Source organism: Phocoena sinus, chromosome 10 (assembly GCF_008692025.1).
Source record: "Phocoena sinus isolate mPhoSin1 chromosome 10, mPhoSin1.pri, whole genome shotgun sequence".
Classification (NCBI taxonomy): Eukaryota; Metazoa; Chordata; class Mammalia; order Artiodactyla; family Phocoenidae; genus Phocoena; species Phocoena sinus.
The window spans coordinates 58,805,585-58,827,724 of NC_045772.1; the positions used below are offsets into that span (position 1 = coordinate 58,805,585).

A 22,140-nucleotide genomic window follows, 5' to 3' on the forward strand; every position below is an offset into this window, starting at 1 on the left:
CCGTCTGCTGCTTCTTAAAAATAATCCTTATGCCAAAGAGGCATATTTTGAGGTGTCAAGTTCTGCTCCCCTCCAGGGAGGACAAGCTGCCGGGAACAGGCCTGCGCTGCCAAGGTGCAGTGAGATCCTGTGAGTTCCTTCATTTGCCCACCTAGCTGGAAGGAGGGTCCACAGTGAACGTCCAGAGGGTTCTTCACCAGGGACCCAAAAGTACTTGTTCATTCATTCAAAACAGGCTTTGTTAAGCACCTATTCATATGAACCAGAAGCGTGTGGGAAGCGCAGGGACGCGGTAGTGTGCAGAACCACGGCGCCCTGCCTTCAGGAAGGTCACTGCCTGGTGGAGGAGACGTAAATTAATCAAACAGTCTCACAACTTCGTGTAAAACTACAACAGCAGACGTTCTGAGAGTAAACTTCTGGGAATATGAGATGTGGAACAGGGAAGCCGATTTAAGCTCAGAGCTGGGATAGGGTTTTTCACTTCTCCAGGTACCAGCGCGAGGAGGGAGTGGTCCTGCATCCGGAGGATCAGTGCTTCAGAAAAGCCAGGCCTGGGTTGGGGATGGGGGTGTTGGAAACGTCCTCACAGTTGCCCGCGGGGCCCGGCGGCGGCGGTCCCTGGGCCGCGCGGGGGTTGGAGGTGGGGCCGAGGGTCCCAGGTAGCGCGAGGGCCGGACGGGGAAGCGGAGGGGGCGCGAGGGGTGAGGCCGGCCGGAGGCTCGGCGGCTTTGGCCCGCTGGCCTCGCGCCCGGCCCCGCCTTGAGGGGGCGCTGCCTCCTCCTGGGCGGCTGGGGGCGCTGCGGCCCGAGCGGCGGGGGGCGCTGCCTCCTCCGGGACGGCGGGGGGCGCTGCGGGCCGGGCGGTGGGGGCGGCCCCGGGCCGGTGCGGCGAGCGGCGCGGCGGATGGAGAGTCTGGCCGCGGCCGGCGGCGCCGCCTCCTTGTCGGGCCGGGCACGGCGGGCCGGGGCCTTTGTGTGAGGCGGCGGCGGCGATGGTGCTCGAAGCCCCGCGGAGCCGGGGTAAGCGCGGCCCGGCCGTAGGGCTTGCCCCGGTCGAGGCCCGACCCCCGTCCCAGCCTTTCTCTCGCCTCTCGCTTGGCTCCCTCCTGCCCGCTCCCCTCGGCCGGACCCATCCTCCCCGGCCGCGCGCCGACCCTGGCCGGCCCCGCCGCCTATCCCCTCGATCCCCATCCGACCCCGCTCCCCGCCGCCAGCCCCCGTCCCCGCCCGAGGTCGCCCTGAGGAATTCCCCCGCTGTTTGGGGAGGGACCGAAGTGCTCGATGCCTCCCAGATGGAGTGCCCCAGCCAGATCCAACGCTCTTCCTCTCGGATTCGACCCTCCAGAGGGGAGACGGCGGCGCCGCGGGATTGTTGGGGTGCCTTCTCCGAAGTTCCCGAATCCGTCCCCTCCCACTGCCCGCTTGGGCTTCCCGGTGTCCGGACCTACTGACCGCTGATGTGTGGCCACCAGGGCCCGGGAGATGCTTGGCTGGTACCCAGCAATGCTCAGAAGCTTCCTGGGCCCCAGAAAAAGTTGGGAGTTAGTCGAATGTGGTGAGGTGAAGAAAGGGTCTGTGTTGCCCAGGGCGAGTCGTGAGGCCGAGAAGAGAAGGCAACTAGTTTGTCTTCTTTCTGGCGGGCAGGACTCAAAAAGGGAAAAAGTGGTACTGAGCAAGCCTTTAGGAGTTACCTATGTAATTAGATGCCTTCTTATGGCATCAGGTATATATCTCTTACTTCTGGTCAACATAAGCATAAATCCTGAAAAGGGTGGGAAGAAAAATTGAAGCATATTTAGGTAATATTAAATGCCACAGTGGTGTTCTGCTTTGCTTTACTTCTCTGGTGTCTGAGTGTCTTAACTTCATCCACAGCATACAGAGAATGTGATAGAGCAGTATCTGAATGGCTCTGGGCTATGGAGAGACAAGAGGGGAGGCAGGTAGCGTAGGTAGGGAGAGATGGGAACTCAAGAATAAGCAAGAGATTTTTTTACGGCCTGAACGATCACAGCAATGATAGGAAACTAAAGGGTAGAGCATCCTTATCTTGTCCCCAACAGCTAATGGAGCTTGATAATTGTGTTCAAGTATGTATATGGCATTTGGCATCATAAGCGAAGAGAATATACTCAGTGAGATAGGAAAGCCTGGATTCAGGAAGAAATTAGGCATTTAATATGAGAAAAATTAGAACCAGTTGCTCTGGTAATGAAGTATAAGATTGTGTCGAGAGGATGCTTCTGGCTTGGCTTTAAGGCACTAGCTTCTGTCCATCCAGGCCTACAGCTTCTCTTACTCTTAAAGACCAACCCATCAGATTTTTTTCAATAGTTTTGGATTTTGTTGTGACAACTCTTGTCTTTGGGAGTATGCAGGGAGAGAGGTCACTGCCCTGTCACTTTTGCTGTCCTTGCCCCGAGCAGAATGCAGCAGGTGTCTGTCCATTCACTCTTGCTCTCCGCCCAGGGCTTGGAAACGTGCAGACTGGTGGCATTTTGTCCTGCAGAACTCCTCACCGGCAGGGGTGTGTTTGGCCATCCACCTTTTCCTTTTGCTGTCCACAGATTAACCGTGCTGATAAGGAGGCAACATCATAGGAGCTGCTAAGATGGGCATGAGGATCAAACTGCAAAGCACCAACCACCCCAACAACCTGCTGAAGGAACTCAACAAGTGCCGGCTCTCCGAGACCATGTGTGATGTCACCATCGTAGTGGGGAGCCGCTCCTTCCCAGCCCACAAAGCCGTGCTGGCCTGCGCAGCTGGCTACTTCCAGAACCTCTTCCTGAACACTGGGCTTGATGCTGCCAGGACCTATGTGGTAGACTTCATCACCCCCGCCAACTTTGAGAAGATTCTGAGCTTTGTCTACACGTCAGAGCTCTTCACGGACCTGATCAACGTTGGGGTCATTTACGAGGTAGCTGAGCGACTGGGTATGGAGGATCTCCTCCGGGCCTGTCACTCCACCTTTCCTGACCTGGAGAGCACTGCTGTGGCCAAGCCCCTGACCAGCACCAGTGAGAGCCACTCCAGTACCCTGAGTTGTAGCTCAGCAGAACCAGCCCATCCCCTTGGAGAACTCAAGGGTGGGGGGGAGCACTTTGGTCCTGATCGAAACTATGCGTTGCCTAGTGATGCTGGAGGAAACTATAAAGAGGAAGAGAGAAACGTTACCAGTGACACTAACCATAGCCTGCCTCTGCCGCAGCAGCCACTGCCGCCAAAGACAGAAGACCATGATGCCCCTGCTCCATTCACGTCCGTTCCCGGTGTGGTGACCCAGCCTGTCCTAGGCCCTGTCAGCATGGGCATGCAAACCAGCACAAGGTCCTGCCAGCCATACAAAGTCCAGAGCAACGGAGACTTCAGTAAAAACAGTTTCTTCACCCCCAACAATGCAATAGACATCACCACTGGGACCAACTCCTGTCTGAGCAATAGTGACCACTCCAAAGACCCGAGCTTTGGGCAGATGGAGGAGCTCCAGCTGGAGGACCTGGGGGATGATGACTTGCAGTTTGAAGACCCCACCGAGGAGATAGGCACAGCTGAGGAGGTGATTGAGTTGAGTGATGACAGTGAGGACGAGCTGACTTTTGGAGAGAGTGACAACCGAGAGAATAAGGCCATGCCCTGCCAGGTATGCAAGAAAGTTCTAGAGCCCAACATTCAACTGATCCGACAGCATGCTCGGGACCATGTGGACCTGCTGACCGGCAACTGCAAGGTCTGTGAGACCCACTTCCAGGACCGAAACTCCCGGGTGACCCATGTTCTGTCCCACATTGGTATTTTCCTCTTCTCCTGCGACATGTGTGAAACTAAGTTCTTTACCCAGTGGCAGCTGACCCTCCACCGACGGGATGGAATATTTGAGAACAACATCATCGTCCACCCCAACGACCCCCTGCCTGGGAAGCTGGGTCTCTTTTCAGGGGCAGCCTCCGCAGAGCTGCAGTGTGCTGCCTGCGGGAAGGCATTGGCCAAAGATTTCCACGTGGTCCGGGGCCACATCCTCGACCATCTGAACCTGAAGGGCCAGGCCTGCAGTGTCTGTGACCAGCGCCACCTCAACCTCTGCAGCCTCATGTGGCACACACTCTCCCATCTCGGTATCTCAGTCTTCTCCTGCTCTGTCTGTGCGAACAGCTTTGTGGACTGGCCTCTCCTGGAGAAGCACATGGCTGTGCACCAAAGCCTGGAAGACGCCCTCTTCCACTGTCACTTGTGCAGCCAGAGCTTCAAGTCGGAGGCTGCCTATCGCTACCACGTCAGCCAGCACAAATGCAACAGTGGCCTTGACGCACGGCCTGGTTTGGGGCTACAGCACCCAGCTCTCCAGAAGCGGAAGCTGCCGGCTGAGGAGTTCCTGAATGAGGAGCTCGTGCTGCAGGGCCAACCCGGGAATAGCAAGTACAGCTGCAAGGTGTGTGGCAAAAGGTTTGCCCACACGAGTGAGTTCAACTACCACCGGCGGATCCACACGGGCGAGAAGCCGTACCAGTGTAAGGTGTGCCACAAGTTCTTCCGAGGCCGCTCGACCATCAAATGCCACCTGAAGACGCACTCGGGGGCCCTCATGTATCGCTGCACGGTCTGTGGCCACTACAGCTCCACCCTTAACCTCATGAGCAAGCACGTCGGCGTGCACAAAGGCAGCCTCCCGCCTGACTTCACCATTGAGCAGACCTTCATGTACATTATCCATTCCAAAGAGGCCGAAAAGAACCTGGACAGCTGACTGGGTCCCAGCAGAGCCAGGGGGAGCTCCCAGGCAGCAGCCAGGACGTTGGTTTGCTAATGGCTGTTGGTCCCTCCCCAGCTGAAGTTACAGTTTTGCCTTGCCAGGAGTTCTGTTCTGTCCTGTGTTGAAAGAAGAAGAAAGAAGAAATAGCACATGAGCACTGTTACTGTTTTTGAGAACAACGGCCCTGTATCATGTATACCTCCTTACCTGTTCTTGCCCGTGGAGGGCTGTGTTTTTGATTCTTTTGAGGCTGGTTTTGGGATCTCGTCAGGCAGTTGGTGTCAACTAGATCCCCTTCCCCAGCCGCTCGAGTTTTAGTTTACTGATAGGTTTTATGCTGCTAAGAATCCAACCGACAGCCTCACTGAACAGAGGAGGTGAAGAGAGGTTTTCACCGTGGGTATTACTGCCAGACCTCCAACTGGGACAACCAGCTATGAGAGAGATTTTGGGAATGTGGTCATTCAGAAAAGACTGGTCAGCAGGGCAGCTCACCTCAGGTGCCAGTCCCAGCCCTCAGCAGGGGAAAGGGGTCAGGGATGGAGGGTCCTGCTTGTTCCATGGCTCGAATCTGCTGATGGGACAGTAAAATCTCTTGGCAGCTAGATCCAAACTGGGGACAAAGCGTTCTGTTTAGGTCAGAAGGCTTTGGGATGAATCCTTGCCAGCCAGAAGGGGTGTCCTGCAGTGCTGTCGGAAGTGGCAGCCTGGATGGACAGGAAGGGAGGTTTTCTCTTTTCTCCTCAATTCCAAAGAAACACAATTTTATGGAGTGATGGCCCGGGATGTCAGGCCTTCCCTGTGGGCAGAAAGGACAGGGAGCCGCTTTGATGTAATCCTCTGTCATCTGGCCACGTCCATCGACCTTGAGTTTCCTGGTGGAGAGGTGGGGATGTCTCTGAAGCAGCAGCCTTGCCTTAATTTACATCCAGTCTCCCACCTAGAAGTGTGTTTGGCCTATAGCGTAGATGAGAAGACCCCATGAGGTGGAGTGGTGGACTGTGAGCCCTTCAGGATTAAAGGGACCCGAGTAACTGGTGGTTTGTAGCGGGATGTGTGTCTGTCTGTCCCAGTCAGCTAACCTGTCGTTAATACTTTGTGCTAACTGGGCCAGAGCTTTGGCAGCTCCCCTTTGACCTGCTGGAATTTATCCTGATCTGTCATTGTGTTGCCACCAGGGGGCGCTATTGACCAGCAGCTGGTTCAGGCCCTCCCTGGGTGACTCGGGAATGGGTCTGCCCAGTCCTGGGGTGCTGGTTGGCTCCGCTCTTAGTTGCCTTTTTGAGGGGTCTTACCCAAAGAAGGCTTGAGGGAGAGGGCCCTCGGATCTCGCATCTCACAAGGTGGCACCTCAGTAACCCATACTACCTCACCTGCTCAGGCGAGCTCTGGGGGTCCCTGGCCTCGGCCCTGATACAGCCCCTCGTGGGACTCAGCAGCACCCCAGGCTGTTTTACAAGCAAGTGGTTTTAATTAACCCACAAGGCCTTTTTGGACATTAATATTTATTTATTTTTGTTTCTGTGTACATATTACCCAGCATCTCTTGGATAAGAGACTTCAGGAAAATGAGCTTCTCCCCAGCAAGTAGCCACATTCCAGGGGACAATCCTGGCCAGATATTTGGGAAACAGGGGCTAAAACTAGGGGAGAACAGGTCAAGCCTTTAAACAAGCAAATTCTTTTCTTTCTCTCCAGATAGTCTCTTGCAGAATAGACCAGGGAACCATTTAGGTAATGGATCTACATTCTAGAAAGTTGAGGCTTGTTAAATCCTTAGGCCTTCCATCCCCTTTCCGTCCTCTGATTGAGTAGGTTGGGCACTGGTTGAGGGGATCAAGTCACATGAAGGACCTTTTTGCATATTTTCTCATCCTTCCTAAAGTGGGAAGCTATAATAAGGACATACAAGTAAACCAAAGCTCTGTCCCTGTTGGACCTGCTGCCTCTCTCCCCAGCCCTAAACTGATAAAGCCTCTGAGTTTGTGTGCATGGCTATCTGGTGGGGTGACCATTACATGAAGGGACTTGTCAAGTGGCCACCTTTCACCATCTGAATCCAACTAGTTAAATGTTCCCCTGGGGCATTCTTGTCAGAAAGCAGTGCTGACACTTCTTCCCTGACTGACTGCTCCCTTTCTTCCCACGCTGACCATTAGACAATTAAGAAGGAAGGTGTGTAAAAGACTACAGTCACCTATCTGCTAAGCTTTTCAAGCCGGAGTGGTTTCTCCCAGATTGTTGGTGAGGACTGAGTTTTGAAGGGCCGGATCTGAGAGTGGAGATACTCAGACCCAGCCAGGTAGCTGAGAATGGATCAGTATGCTGGAGAAGCCCTCTTCCTTAACAGAGGATATCATGGTTGCTGGGTAGTCTGTATACTTAACCTGAAACTGTGAAGTTTTCCCTTTTCGCCAGTAAACCAAAAAGCAAGTCCTTGAAACTTTGCCCCTGAAACACTAAACAAGAAACTGCACCCCCTGATCCCCCTGAGGCAAAGTGGTCAGCCAGGGTGGCCCGGCTGGTTGCAGTCAGACATGTAGCAGGTCAGTAGCTCATGAGGCTCATTGACCAAACCCTGTTCCCCTGCGTGTCCCCCATGTTCGCACCTCAACCCTTCCTCTGTTTGGAGTCATGTTTGCTGCCTCTGCCACCAGCTCACCCTTTTCTGCACTGTTTTACTTGAAACACTATATTGTGGCAAAGGGTGCTCTAGGATACCTGGTGGAAGGTATTAATTGTATTTTGAATTTAAAATTTTTTCAACTGTTCTTTGGATTTTGTTGCCCTCTCTGCCCCGGAGCCCAGTTTAGCACTGTCTCCTGCTGTATTGTTCCAAAGTTCTGTTTGATCCTTGAATGTCTTTTCTTCTCCCTTTTCTCCCTTTTTCTTGTTCTGTACTCAGGACCAGCTACATAATTTACAGAGCCCTTTGTTTAAAAATTATTAAGAATTTCAAGATGGCGACTAGAGCAGTAAAGCAAACACAAGGCCGTTCCCAACTCTTTTCCTAAGGGAAAACGGTGATACTCTAATGGCACACTGTAAACAGCTGCTGTGGCCAGAGGAAGGGATCAGTATCCTGGTGCTCCTCTGGCCCATCCACGGCTCACTGATGCCACAGCACCTGCTGGGAAGCTCTGCTGTACCCTGGTATTTGGTCCTAAATTTTAAGTGGAGTCACTCTAGTTCATGGCTAGTTGGGAAGAAAGGAGGTGGGGGTGGAGGGGTCAGGAAATGGATAAAAATTCTTTCTGACTTTCTTCTGCTCTGTCAGTACCCTTTTGTCTCTAGGATAACCTTTGAGCTTAAATACCTTCTCCCCAGTCAGGTTTTGCTGCTGGTGGATTTTCGTCCTCCTCTGGCCACCTGCTGTGCCCTAGTCCCCAGACTACTCAATTTAGGAAGTGAATTTCAATTCCTTCATAGATGGGCATGATTTTGGTGGCATGGAAGTGGGCTGTGTGGAGAAATCTGCCCATGTGGGAGTCCCCATGTGTCCTTTTCCCTAAATCCTGCGCTGAATGAATCGGGAAGCAGGGCACACAGCGTTGATTTCAACGTGATAACTCATGGTAAACTTAACATCAGAATGAAAAGGAAACTTTTACCTTGGATGTTTCTCTAACACCCTTCCCCTGTCCAGTCCACCCTCCCCTCCCACCTCTACTAGCTAAATCTCTTTTGAAACCAAGAAAAATTGTTGACGTCTTAACTCCTTCCATTAAATTAATAAGTACTGACCTCCTAATATTTAAGTGTTTACTATCTATTGCTGTAAAGTTTTGTATATTTTGTAAACTTTTTCCCCCAAATAGTAGATGTCTAAAATCGTTGTACATCTGATTCTTTTATATTCCATTGTTCGGCACAAAGTGTGGTTTTTATTTAGAATAAAAAAAGGAAATTTGAAATGGGAATTCTTTTCTCATTTACTGTGACCGTGCTCATCCCTCAGGGTTCAGAGGATCTGGGCCGTCACCCTTTCAGTAGCAGTGTTCTGCTCAGCAGGTGCCAGCATTCTTTCAGGTGCACATTTTCCTTTCCTGTAGCTGGAATTCCCCGGACTTGATCTGTTTTTAGTGGAAAATTAACTCAATGGCCCAACCTTTTCAGAGGGACCATCTCTGGGGGAATCTTCTGTTGGCCCAGAGAGAGAGCAGTGGGACTCTGCTAATGTCTGGTTGGACCAGAGATTTGGCCGCAGATTGTCTTGCCAGTGCCATTTAATTCACCACGATGTGATATGTCAGAGTGGAGAGAGGCAGATTCAGAGAAGGGCTGATTTCATGAGGTTGGTAACAAATGTCCCCCCCACAGAGAAGAGACAGACCTCTCTAGAAGTTAGGATGCGATGTGGTCCATTTGGTCTCAGAGCACACTGCTTGGGCCCAGGCCCCCATCAGTGCTCTGCAAATGTAGAGCAGAGGGCCTTGCTGCTGTCAGCACACGAGTTCTCCTCTCAGGCCCTAAGGGAGTATTTGTGCCGCCAGGGTGGTCACTGGTTGCCAAAATGGAGTCCATGAGAAGAGAAGATGTTGGGAAAGTGGCCTCAGGTAATCTGGGGTGCGACAGAGATGTAAAACTGGGTTTCCTTGAGACAACTTCTGGACCCTGAGTCAGAGGGGTCAGTGATAAGGGCATTGGATCTGGCCTGGGTTTTTATGTGGGCACAAGTGAGGAAAGTCTTTCTAATGCATTCTGTGCATTGTTAGGTTCAGCCCTTACCGCAGCGCCAAGTCACAACCCAAACTCCCCTGGCTGAAAAAGGTTTCAGGTCTGTGCCACCAAGCAGCTGTTTGAAGCGTTAAGACTCTTAAAAAAGAGAAAAGAAAAGAAAAGGCCCTTTTTCAGGTTTGGGCCCAATGAGCAGGGGGAGTTAGACACAGATTTCCCTCTGTGCTCCTGACAAACGGGTTCATACACCGCTGGAGCACATGTTTAATGCATCTGGTGAATACAGTCTCAGATTTCTAAGTGCAGAGGAGATGGTGCTCTAGGTCAGCGAGTGGTTATTCCAAGTTAAACATTCCTGACATACTGAGCACTTGAGCAGGACAGAAGGTCTCAGTGACTGTCCACAAACCTTTCGTTCTCCACAGGCAGGATGGAGAGGCCGAGGGCTCGGCACTGGTAGGCTGGGACCTGCTCTTAGGCTCTACTTCAGTCAGAGTGCTTCATGGACGTGGTCCTAGTTTCCCAAACTGATAAATGAGCCCTTTCCAGAAGACCTCCTTGTTAACAAGAGGACTTCTTTTCCTGTCTATAGGACAAATGTTAATAGAAGTTGCTGGACAGGAAAATTATGAGACGACTTGGCCAGGAAGAAAGAAGTCTGAGGGTGAGACCTGACTTAGGAGAACACCAGAACTCTGCCCTGTGACAGAATTGGAAGATTTCCACTTCCCCACCCCGTGCAGGGGCAAAGGCTGAGGGACAGAGCACTTGTCAGTGCCTGCTGCTGCCTGTCCCGAAGTCTGCTCCCAGAGTGGATGTCTTGATATTTTCCTACGATCTGGAGAGAAAGGGAGGGACTGAGGGTAGAAGTCTGGAAACCTGCTAGACCCAGAGCTGGGGGAAGATGGGCTACGAGGAGCGTGGACTCTGGGACAGCTCCTCTGCTTTGGGGGGAGGGGATCAGGATGGACGAAGGGGAGAGTATCAGCAAGGAAATGGAGCCCTTTCCTGCATGGCGGGGGTGGAGAATCCTCGGGCCGGCCCAGCTGCAGGGTGCCTGTCTCGGACCTCAGCTTCACCCCGCCCCTGCTGTCCCCACCGCCCACCCCCTCCATTTATCATCACACTGAGAATGCACTGCTAGGAAACAGCCTCCTGAGGCCTCCTGGCTCCTTGGCCTCTGGCCTCTTGTCCCTGTAGCCTGCATGTGTGCTAGGAGATCAACAAGCACAAACGCAAAAGGAAAGTTGTGTGGGGTTCCTGTGGAGCTCACTCTTTCCGGCCAGGGTGGTTTCTGAAACGGGTGCGTCTGGTTTCTGCTGAGCATCTCTTTAGCTTCAGCTCCCTTCCCAGTCCCAGCTTGCAGTGCAGACTTTTTCAGAGATCCAGAGTCATGTCTGTCTCTATTCTTTTATTTCTCCTTTTCCCCTGCGTATCTCCCTTCGGCACAGGGACCGTGTCGAATGGTACAACGCCAAGGACCCGTTCCCTCTCCCTCCCTGCCTCCCACCCCATCCCCCGACTTCAATATTTTAAGACATACTCAAAATTCGGCCATGAGGGCTCTGACCCTCTCCCCCTGCCCCCCCCACCCCCCCACCCCCCGATCTCTCACCTACACTTCCAGCTTTCTACTTGGCTGGTAGAGGAGACTGGAATCTTCCTCAGCTGGCTGTGAGAGCCCGAGGAGCAGAGGTGGGTGGGGTGTCTGCTGCCTGGAAGTTCAGGCTTGGGTGGTGGCGGGGGCTGGCTGCAGGGGGCTGGCTGCCCTCCTTGGTGATGATGATGGAATGCTGGGTGGAGGAGGAGGAGGAGGAAGCATGTCTGCCTTCCCTGGCCTGGACCTTGGGAAGGTAATGGACCACAGCGTTGAGCAGCCGGCCCCGGAAGCTTGGGCTGAGAAAGTTGTACAGGATGGGGTTGACGACGCAGTGGAGCATGGAGAAGCAGTCAATGATGTCGTAGAAGAAGTAGAGCAGGTGGGCCAGATAGCAGTGGAGGGAGATGTGGGTCCCGTGCAGTGTGATCAGCAGCAGGGTCACATGGTAGGGCAGCCAGCAGGTGACAAAGACGGCAATGTAGGCACACACCAGCAGGCAGTGGCGCCGGCCCTCAGGCTGTCCTGCCCGCCGAAGCCGGCAGGCCGTCAGCACGTTGAAGACCGCAATGAGAGGGAAGGGCAGCAGGAAGCCCAGGACGGTGGTGGACAGGGCCACCGCCAGGGCCCATGTGCTGTACGTTTCAAACGGTGCCATGAAGAGGCACATGGGCTCAAAGCTCTCCACCAGCCGGATGTGGACCACCTCGGGCAGCGGGATGAGGGCCGAGAGGACCCAGACCCCGGCACACACGGCCCGCCGCCCTCGATGCTGGTGGCGCTGCCAGGAGGGAGAGGCGTTGGTGAGGGTGACGTAGCGGTCGATGCTGAGGCACACCAGGAAGAAGATGCTGCTGTACATGTTGGCAAAGTAGAAGTAGTGAGTGAAGCGGCAGGAGAAGCTGCCCCAGAGCCAGGTGTAGTCCAGCGTGACCTCCAGCATCCACACGGGCAGGGACAGGACGATGCCCAGGTCGGCGATGGCCATGTTGAGGACGTAGAGGCGCAGCAGCCCTGCGCGGGCCGCCCCGCGCCAGTTGACGCAGATCACCAGGAGGTTCTCCACCAGCCCGACCACGAAGACAGCCAGGTAGAGCACGAAGAGGGCCACTCGCTTGGTGCTCTCGCTGAGCTCCATGTGGCACTCGGGCAGGGTGTGGTTGAAGAAGTGGAGCAGTTCCGTCCAGTTGTGGATCTCTCCCGCCTCGCTGGCGGGCGCCACGCTGGGCCCCGGGGCCGACATGAGGACCAGCGAGTGCCTAGTGGGGAGAAGGGAGGGTTGGAAGAGAGAGGAGGCCTCGAAAGCAGCCTGGTGTTCCCAAGGTCGCAGGCCACAGGGGCCAGGAGGCTTCGGGGAAAGATCCTGCGTCTGAAGAGGCAAGAAAGGGAAGTGTAACATTCAAACCGTGAATAAATAGCACACGACTCACTGCCGGCTTTAACCCACGAACACAAATATTTTGTTAAGGGGTCTCAGTGGTGGGAGAGACCAGAGGCCAAACGCTTTCTCCCCGGCCAGGCCAGTCCCGCCCTCCTCCAGCCCAGGTGGGCTCAACCTCCACTTCTCTCCTGGCGCTTCACCCTTTGGCCCTTTCACACAGGCCTTCCTTAGGGGCTCTTGCTCTGTCTTGCTATTTGGGCCTTGTGTATGGGACACACATACACAAACACAGACACAGACACACACACTTCCAGTTCATCCCTGGGAACATCTGTGGATCGTGCAGGAAAGTCAATCGTCTCCAAACTCCACTGCCTTCTTCCCTGAGAGAGGGCAACACTCACCTGAGTTTCCCTGTTGGGAGCACCTCTGGTCCTGGAGGGCCAGCAGGTCTGGACTGCTGTGGAGCTGCGGGGAGGCTGGAGGGACCGTGGCCGTGGGGCTGGCTTTGCTGCGGGCTTCAGGGCCGCCCTTCTCATCCGGGAAGCAGTATCACTGGCTGAGGCTCTGTGGGAGAGGGTCGGGGTTTTTCCTGCCTTCCCCCAATCCAGTTAGAGGGGAAGTCACAGCAAAACATCCAGTGTAGCGGTGACAGGGAGGAGTCAGGCTGCAAGCGTTAAATTCCAGACTCCTGTGGCTGTGTGAATTTACCTCTTTAAGCCTCAGTTCTCTCCTCTGCAAAATGGGACAGCAACAGTATCTACTAATACGGGTGTCTGTGAGAATTAAATGAGCCATCAAAGTGACGTGCTAATGCTTTACGTATGTATGTATTTTCCACCCGATAAATGGGATTGGCATCCCACTGTCCCCTGTCTGTCTTGATACCTACTGAAGCAGAACTGGATGGGAGTGGGAGGGCTAAAATAAATCTGAAAATTATTCAGACGTAATCCCTCTGGCTCTTTTGCTGAATGGCCACCCCTGCATTCCCCCAGCCTTCACTTTGTGATCTGAGGTGAGAATCTGGAGAGAGAGGTAGACTGAATGTGGGTGGGGAAGGGGCTGTGTTGAGCTTCGGGGAGACTCCTGGATGGGGAGGGGAAGAAGAACAGCATTCTCCCCCATACAGCTCATACTGCTCTGGCCAAGTGTGGAGGAGAGAGGGAGAGAGAGAGAAGACGGACACCAGGCTTCTCTCTCCCTCCAAGCCAAGGGGAAAGCGTGGAGCCCCCGGATTTGTGTTGTTGGTGAGCATCGTGTCAGCAGAACATCCTGCTTCTCAGAGCTCTTTCACCTCAGTTAGTCATTTGATCCCTGAGGTACCTCTGCGGGGAGGGAGGATGGGCTTCCTTATCCAGAGACGTTGCCTGTCTCACACAAGCCACACAGCAGCAGCAAAAAGAGAGCAGAACCGCCTGGAGCTGGGCCCATGTTTTGTAGGCTGTAGGGCCAGGGGTGTGCTGGCTGGAGGGGATTAAATTTAATCGAGGTGAGATCCCTGTGACAATATTAACTATTTTAGAGTTTACAATTCAATGGCATTTAGTATTCACGTTGTTGAGCAACCACCACTTCTATCGAATTCCAAAATATTTTCATCACCGCAAAAGAAAACACCACACCCATTAAGCATGCAGTCTCAGGTCCCCTCTCCCCTCAGCTCCTGGCAGCCAACTGGTAACCACCCTTCTGCTTTCTGTCTCTGTGGATTTACCTATTAAGGGTATTTAATATCAGTCAAATCATGCGTGTGACCTTTGTGTCTGTTTTTTTTTCACTTAGCATAATGTTAAAATTTTTTTTTATTGAAATATAGTTGATTTACAATGTTGTGTTAGTTTCTGGTGTATAGCAAGGTGATTCAGGTTTATATATATATATATATTCTTTTTCATATTCTTTTCCATTATGGTTTATTATAAGATATTTAATATAGTTCCCTATGCTATACAGTAGGACCTTGTTGTTTATCTATTTTATATACAGTGGTTTGTATCTGCTAATCCCAAACTCCTAATTTATCCCTCCCCCACTGCCTTTCCCCTTTGGTAACCATACATTTGTTTTCTATGTCTGTGAGTCTGTTTCTGTTTTGTAAATAAGTTCATTTGTGTCATATTTTAGATTCACATGTGATATCATATGGTATTTATCTTTCTCTGTCTGACTTACTTCACTTAGTATGATAATCTCTAGGTCCATCCATGTTGCTGCAAATGGCATTATTTCTTTCTTTTTTATGGCTGACACATATATATATATATATATATATATATACACACACCACATCTTCTTTATCCATTCATCTGTCAATGGACATTTAGGTTGCTTCCATGTCTTGGCTATTGTAAACAGTGCCGCTATGAACATTGGGGTGCATTCATCTTTTTGAATTATAGTTTTATCCGGATATATGCCCAGGAGTGGGATTGGTGGATCATATGGCAACTCTATTTTTAGTTTTGTAAGGAACCTCCATACTGTTTTCCATAGTGGCTGCACCAATTTACATTCCCACCAACAGTGTATGTAGGAGGGTTCCCTTTTCTCCACATCCTCTCCAGCATTTATTATTTGTAGACATTTTTTTTAACATCTTTATTGGAGTATAATTGCTTTACAATGGTGTGTTAGTTTCTGCTTTATAACAAAGTGAATCAGTTATTCATATACGTATGTTCCCATATCTCTTCCCTCTTGCGTCTCCCTCCCTCCCACCCTCCCTATCCCACCCCTCACAAAGCACTGAGCTGATCTCCCTGTGCTATGCGGCCGCTTCCCACTAGCTATCTATTTTACGTTTGGTAGTGTATATATGTCCATGCCACTCTCTCACTTTATTTGTAGACGTTTTAATGATGGCCATTCTGACTGGTATGAGGTGATACTTCATTGTAGTTTTGATTTGCATTTCTCTGATAATTAGCAATGTTGAGCATTTTTCATGTGCCTATTGGCCATCTGTATGTCTTTTTTTTTTAAGGATTTTTATTTATTTTAAAAAATGTATTTATTTATTTTTGGCTGCGTTGGGTCTTCGTTGCTCTGCACAGGCTTTCTCTAGTTGCGGCGAGTGGGGGCTACTCTTCGTTGCAGTGTGAGGGCTTCTCATTGCGGTGGCTTCTCTTGTTGCAGAGCATGGGCTCTAGGCGCATGGGCTTGGTAGTTGTGGCTCGCAGGCTCTAGAGTACAGGCTCAGTAGTTGTGGCACACAGGCTTAGTTGCTCCGTGGCATGTGGTATCTTCCCGGACCAGGGCTCGAACCCGTGTCCCCTGCCTTGGCAGGCGGATTCTTAACCACTACACTACCAGGGAAGTCCCTGTCTGTCTTCTTTGGAGAAATGTCTCTCTCGGTCTTCTGCCCATTTATTATTATTATTTATTAGCCGTGCCATGCAGCATGTGGGATCTTAGTTCCCCCACCAGGGATCGAACCCATGACCCCTGCATTGGAAACACAGAGTCTTAACCACTGGACCACCAGGGAAGTCCCCTTCTGCCCATTTTTTGATTGGGTTTTTGTTGTTGTTATTGAGTTGTATGAGCTGTTTGTATATTTTGGAAATTAAGCCTTTGTTGGTTGCATCATTTGCAAATATTTTCTCCCATTCTGTAGGTTGTCTTTTCATTTTGTTTATGGTTTCCTTTGCTGTGCAAAAGCTTGTAAGTTTGATTAGGTCCTATTTGTTTATTTTTGCTTTTATTTCTATTGCCTTAAGAGACTGACCTAAGAAAACATTGCTACAATTTATATCAGAGAATGTTTTGCCTGTGTTCTCTTCTAGGAGTTTTATGGTGTCATATCTTAACATTTGTCTTTAAGCCATTTTGAGTTTGTGTGTGTGTGTGTGTATGGTGTGAGGGAGTGTTCTAATTTCATTGATTTACATCACTTAGCATAACATTTTTGAGGTTCATCTGTGTTGTAGCCTGTATCTGTGCTTCATTCCTTTTTGTGGCTGAGTCATATTCCATTGCATGGATATACCACATTTTGTTTATCCATTCCAGGAGGGGATTTTTTAAAAGTCTGCTAATTGACTTTTTAAATTGTAGTAAAATAAACATAACATCAAGTTTACCATTGTGGCTATTTTGAAGTATACAGTTCAGTAGCATTAAGTGCGTTCACATTGTTGAGCAACCATCACCACCAACCATCTCCATGGAAGGGAATATTTTTTTTTTAAGGGAATATTTATAATTTTCAGCTTTCTTAAAGCCTCCTCTAGAAAAACTGTTTCTCTACTCATGACACTTCTGACACCAAATGTGTAGAGTTTTCTCCCCAAAACCAACCAGTTTTCCAACTCTCCAGACATCAGTTGGGTGTTCTGTAATTTAATTCAATTCTGACACCAACCACCTGGAGTTAGTGTCCAACTCCACAGGTTTAAGGGCTCAGTCTCACAAGATTTTCCTTACTTTAGATGCAATCAATGGGTTCCCCTAGGTACCCACACTTCTGTCTAACATGACTGCAAAGACAGGTGTTCCCACAACCCCCCTCCTGGCAATTTTGATAGTTTGCTTCTGCTTATGTTTTCTGTTTTATTATAAAGGATACAAATGAACAACCAGATGAAGAGGTACATAGGGTAAGGTCTGTCCTTGTGGAGTTGGAATGCACCACCCTCCTGGCACTTGGATGCGTTCACCAACCCAGAAGTTCTCTGAACCTCATAGTTTAGGAATTTTTTTTTTTTTTTTTTTTTTTTTTTTTTGCGGTACGCAGGCCTCTCACCGCTGCAGCCTCTCCCGTTGCGGAGCACAGGCTCCAGACGCGCAGGCCCAGCGGCCATGGCCCACGGGCCCAGCTGCTCTGCGGCATGTGGGATCCTCCCTGACTGGGGCACGAACCCACGTCCCCCACATCGGCAGGCGGACCCTCAACCACTGTGCCACCAGGGAAGCCCAGTTTAGGGATTTTAATGGTGGCTTCATCACATAGGCATGATCAATTATTAAGTTAATCTCCAACCCCATTCTTCTTTCCAGAGGATGGTGGGAGTGCAGCTAAAAGTTCTAAGCTTCTAATCAAGACTTGGTCTTTTTGGTGATCAGCCCCATCCTGAAGCCATCCTGGAGCCCACCAAGAGTCATCTCATTAGAACAAAAGACATTCCTATCACCCAGGAATTTCCAAGGGGTTTAGGAATTCTGTGTAAGATGCTCCTATCACTTGCATCACTCAGGAAATTACAAGGATTTTAGGAGCTCTGTGTGAGGAACTGGGAGCAGAGACCAAATATTTATTATGTCACACTTCCACTCACACATCAGATCACTCCTAGGTCAAGAAATCTGTCATGATGAGCTGTGACGAAGTAAAATGTGTGTGTGTGTGTGTGTGTGTGTGTGTGTGTGTGTGTGTGTGTGTGTGTGTTTTGCCATGCCTTGCGGCCTGTGGGATCTTAGTTGCTCGACCAGGGATCGAACCCAGGCCCCCAGCAGTGAAAGTACTGAGTTCTAATCACTGGACCACCAAGGAATCCCTAAAATGTGGGTTACTTTGATTTTTCAGACAGTTCTACTCTCTCTGTTTAGGATCTCAGTTTCTATCCTATGGCTATCTCTTTTCAGTAAGGAGCCTTCTGAGAATTTTCACTTCCTTCTCCATGCCTTTGACCCATGCAGATGGAGGCTCTACTGGACCAAGCACCCGCCAGAAAAAACCCTAGTTCTGGCTTCTATCCTCTCCACAGGGACCACACATTCTGACCCATGGTCATTTCCCTTCCTCTCAAGACTGCATTTTACTGGCTCAGTCCTGGGTCTCTGAATCTTCTACCCAGGACCTTTTCCCTCCCACGTGGAGACGTCACCCCCTGCCGCCTTACCTCCACCTGCTCCCCAGCCCTCCCTCCCCGCCCGCCCCCACCTCCCAATGTGTATTTGCAGCAAGAGGAAGTGATGGTGGCTCCTTCTGGCAGAGGCACAGAGGGAAAGCTGCTCCCTCAGGAAGGAATGAGTGATAACTCTGCAGTTTTCATGTGGGTGTTTTTCTTTGGAGGGAGGAGGGAGGCAGCTGGAAAGAGAGACTGGAAGGAAGGGAAAGAGGGAGGGGCAGGAGCCCAGGCTCCTTGCCAGCCTGGGCAGGAGGAGGGGGGCAAACAGCTTTGCTCCAAGCAACAAGAGCAGCGGCAGCAAAACAATTCCTGGAAATTTACTCTTTTTCCTTCCTCTCCCTCCCTCCCATTTTCCCCCCGCAAAATATAGACAAGACATTGTAATCACAATCAGAAAGGAAGGAAGGTACCAGGAAGGAGTTATTGGAAGGCACAGATAAAGGCAGGCAGCTTCCCAGGGTTGGGAGGGCCAAGAGCTTGTGCCTGGACCCTGGAGGAAGGGGTGGGGTGGGCTGTTCCAGGAATTGCCCCACTTGCCCGGCTTGTGTGGCAAAGGACCCTACTTTGTGTGCGAGGGCAGGTGGATTGTGGACAGGTCAAGGCTGAGGAGTTTGGCAACCATTGCACTTCCTTCCCCAGCCTGAGCTTCCAGAAGCTCACTGAGTGCAGAAGACAAGTCCAGCCTCGGAAGTTGCTCTGCCCTCTTGCCATGGCTTTGCCCCACACCAGGGACACAGCCCTGTCTACCCAGGAACACCAGATCGGGAGCTCCCCAGGCTCCCCAACGATGGATGTGGCCCAGTGACCCTATCCTTGCTCTGCTCGGCTCTTCCCTGCTCCCTCACTCATCCCGGAGACAGTAGAGAGAACACTAGCTTGGGGACCAGACCTGCCTTTGACACCTTGTTCCACCACTTAGTAGCTGTGTGACTTTGGGCAAGTCACTTTATCTTCCTGAGCCTCACTTTCTTTATATGTAAAATGAGGATAATGGTGCTTCCTTGCAGGATTACTGTATGAGACACATGACATTGTATATGTAAAGTGCTTGGCATAAACATGCCCCATTTTCTGCTTCTTGGAGATGAGGAGGGAGAAATCCCTTTTTTGTGGAATTGACCTTGAGATCCTCTCCCTAGTCCCACTGACACTAACCATTTTTTTTTCTCTCTGAACTGGATCAACACCAGCTTCCTCTTTTATTTAGTATCTGACATTGTGTTTCTTACACAGAAGGTCAAGAACCACAAATGCCACTATGAATCACCACAGAAGAGATGGAGTAACAGTGACAGCTCACAGCTATTAGTTACATTTGCCAGGCATGATTGCAATGTGCTTTCCAAGTATCACCTCATTTAATCCTCGCAACAACTCAATGAGGTGTGGGTCCTATTGTAGACAAGGAGACTGAGGCACAGAGAGATTAAACGACTCGCCTGAATCTCTCTGCTAGTAGTTCAGTAAACTCTTATTGCAGGGATTCTTGACCTGGATGCTGGCACCTAATGGCTTTAGGTGGTCTGTGAACTCACCGAAAATTAGGTACAAAATCCTGCCTGTTGTATTGTCATTTTTATGGGGCTTCGAGCCTTCCTTGGGTGCTCAAAGGGGTCCATGATGGGGCTTCCCTGGTGGCGCAGTGGTTAAGAATCTGCCTGCCAATGCAGGGGACACGAGTTCGATCCCTGGCCCGGGAAGATCCCACATGCCACGGAGCAACTAAGCCTGTGCACCACAACTACTGAGTCTGTGCTCTAGAGCCCATGCTCGGCAACAAGAAAAGCCATGACAATGAGAAGTCTGAGCACAGCAACGAAGAGTAGCCCCCGCTTGCCTCAACTAGAGAAAGCCCATGCGCAGCAGCGAAGACCCAACACAGCCAAAAATAAAAGCAAATAAATAACTTTATTAAAAAGAAAAGGGGTCCATGATATCCAAAAGGTTAAAAATGACCACCCTAGTAGAAGAGCTTCTCATGGATAGGGGCTAGGATGAGAAAATGGGGTAGGACCAACACTTCCATGAAGGGGACTGAGCCCTGGGAGTTCTGGGATATTTCTTGGTTGGGGGAGAAGCCCCCTTTATGGAGGCTGAGAGATGTGTGGGATGACCTAGGGAAGGGCTTGAGAAAGGGAAAATGAGTTGCCTTTGCTCCCAGCCCTTATCCTTCCACAAGATGAAGGACAACTGTTTCCTCTCATGGTTTCCCTCTTGGGAAAGTGTGTGTGGGGATGTGCACATCAGTCTGAGGAAGAGGAAGCTTGGAGAGACTGAGAGAGACTGGAAGGGCCCTGGGTACCACTACCCCAGGGAAAATCGACCCCACCCAGCAGCCTCCTGGAAGGCCTCAGTATTCCACCCCACCCCTTCACTTTTCCATACCTCCCCTTTCTTCTGTTCCTCACTCAGATTCCCCCACCTCCTGACACGAAGCACCTTCCCTGGGTCTCGGTAGATGTGCTAACATTCCCTTTCTGGATGCAGATTTATTGTTTCTACTAACTCATCTTGAGCACCTAATGTGTGCTGGACAGAAATTCCCCTTGAATTTTCCAGTGCTTCCTGAGGGCCCAACTTCCTAAAGTTTCACTATTTTGATGACAACCTATGGATTCTTAGACTCCTGGAGAGCTGGAGTTGAGAGGACTCACTGAAGTCATCTGGATTCCCCTCCCCCATTATAAAGATGCGGGAGATGGAAGCTTCAGGGAATTTCATCTTGTCAGACAAGGTAAGAAATGGAGGGGAGGGACCTCCCTGGTGGCGCAGTGGTTAAGAATCTGCTTGCCAATGCGGGGGACACGGGTTCGAGCCCTGGCCCGGGAATATCCCACATGCTGTTGGAGCAGATAAGCCCGTGCGCCACAACTGCTGAGCAACCCCCCTCGCCACAACTAGAGAAAGCCTGCACACAGCAACGAAGACCCAATGCAGCCAAAAATAAATAAATAAAAATAAATTTATTAAAAAAAAAAAAGAGGGCTTCCCTGGTGGCACAGTGGTTGAGAGTCCGCCTGCCGATGCAGGGGACACGGGTTCGTGCTCCGGTCCGGGAAGATCCCACGTGCTGCGGAGCGGCTGGGCCCGTGAGCCATGTCCGCTGAGCCTGCGTGTCTGGAGCCCGTGCTCTGCAACGGGAGAGGCCACAGCAGTGAGAGGCCCGCGTACTGCAAAAAAAAAAAAAAAAGAAAGAAAGAAAAAGAAATGCAGGGGAAAAGGAGAGTGGAAGAAGATGTTGCGGTGATCATTCATTCATCTCTGTCAGATGCTAGGCACTGCCAGGTCCTGGAAATACAAGAAGATGAGACTCAGCCCTTGCCCTCGGGGGGATCTGAGGCAGCAATTCTCTAGAATTCAGCACACACAGCACAGTCCGTGTGGCTTCATTAACATGAAACCATTGCTTCAGGCTTAACCTGGAACTTCTGGATTTCACTAAATTCAGAAGTCACTAAAGAGGGTGAACAGGAAAATCTTGAGGACTCCGTGCCAGAGAGCTTGGAGGCATGTTGGCCAGCCAACATCGTGCCATTTCTCTTCCCCCAGACAATGATTATTGAGCCATTTTGTATCCCCGTGGGGAAAGGTATTCAAGAGGGTTGGGCCCACCTCCGGGAGTCCTCTCCAGAGTCAGGGAAGAGTGGACAGATTAGGACTCTGGTTTCTGCTAGCACCTCCTGAAGGACACAAACCACCGCTGCTTCCTGTAGCTCCCTTCAGGAGCCGGTCACAGTGGAGGGAGAACCGCAGTGACAAAATGTCCTCCTCCTCAAAGTCCCTCGGAGCCTCAGCATGCCTCAACCCCATCCCAGATTTTTTCTCCTGGGGGGCGAAGCAGGTCCAGTGGGTGACTTGAGCAGGGACTGGAGCCCAGT

General features: G+C 51.1%; 2 protein-coding genes across 5 annotated transcripts; one reads left to right on the top strand and one right to left on the bottom strand.

Moving 5' to 3' along the window:
• Nucleotides 1-894: 894 nt before the first annotated feature.
• Nucleotides 895-10,484, top strand: ZBTB39 (zinc finger and BTB domain containing 39). Of its 2 annotated transcripts, XR_004351909.1 has the most exons (3): nucleotides 895-1,021; nucleotides 2,570-9,049; nucleotides 10,025-10,484. XR_004351909.1 is itself a non-coding variant. In XM_032646689.1 (2 exons), exon 2 carries the CDS (start codon nucleotides 2,614-2,616, stop codon nucleotides 4,747-4,749), a length of 2,136 nt encoding a protein of 711 aa, XP_032502580.1. In that variant the 5' UTR covers nucleotides 895-1,021; nucleotides 2,570-2,613; the 3' UTR covers nucleotides 4,750-9,430. The 2 variants fall into 2 exon arrangements, 1 of the variants encoding a protein (XP_032502580.1); XM_032646689.1 differs by lacking the exon at nucleotides 10,025-10,484 and having other exon boundaries at nucleotides 2,570-9,430.
• Nucleotides 10,485-10,826: 342 nt separating this feature from the next.
• GPR182 (G protein-coupled receptor 182) lies at nucleotides 10,827-19,024 on the bottom strand. 3 transcript variants are annotated; one of them, XM_032645867.1, is made up of 3 exons: nucleotides 19,020-19,024; nucleotides 12,815-12,878; nucleotides 10,830-12,398 (listed from the first exon to the last, which is right to left on the bottom strand). In XM_032645867.1, exon 3 carries the CDS (start codon nucleotides 12,270-12,272, stop codon nucleotides 11,097-11,099), a length of 1,176 nt encoding a protein of 391 aa, XP_032501758.1. In that variant the 5' UTR covers nucleotides 12,273-12,398; nucleotides 12,815-12,878; nucleotides 19,020-19,024; the 3' UTR covers nucleotides 10,830-11,096. The 3 variants fall into 3 exon arrangements, with proteins under 3 accessions (XP_032501759.1, XP_032501758.1, XP_032501757.1); XM_032645868.1 differs by lacking the exon at nucleotides 19,020-19,024 and having other exon boundaries at nucleotides 10,827-12,288; nucleotides 12,815-12,927; XM_032645866.1 differs by lacking the exon at nucleotides 19,020-19,024 and having other exon boundaries at nucleotides 12,815-13,311.
• Between the last annotated feature and the right edge of the window lie 3,116 nt (nucleotides 19,025-22,140).

Excerpts from the sequence above, each read along its gene's own strand:
- ZBTB39 (XM_032646689.1), top strand. The coding sequence starts at position 2,614 with ATGGGCATGAGGATCAAACTGCAAAGCACCAACCACCCCAACAACCTG.
- GPR182 (XM_032645866.1), bottom strand. The coding sequence starts at position 12,949 with ATGAGAAGGGCGGCCCTGAAGCCCGCAGCAAAGCCAGCCCCACGGCCA. Across the intron at positions 12,399-12,814 it reads CTCCCAACAGGGAAACTCAG|ACGCAGGATCTTTCCCCGAA; the intron begins GTGAGTGTTGCC and ends TTGCCTCTTCAG.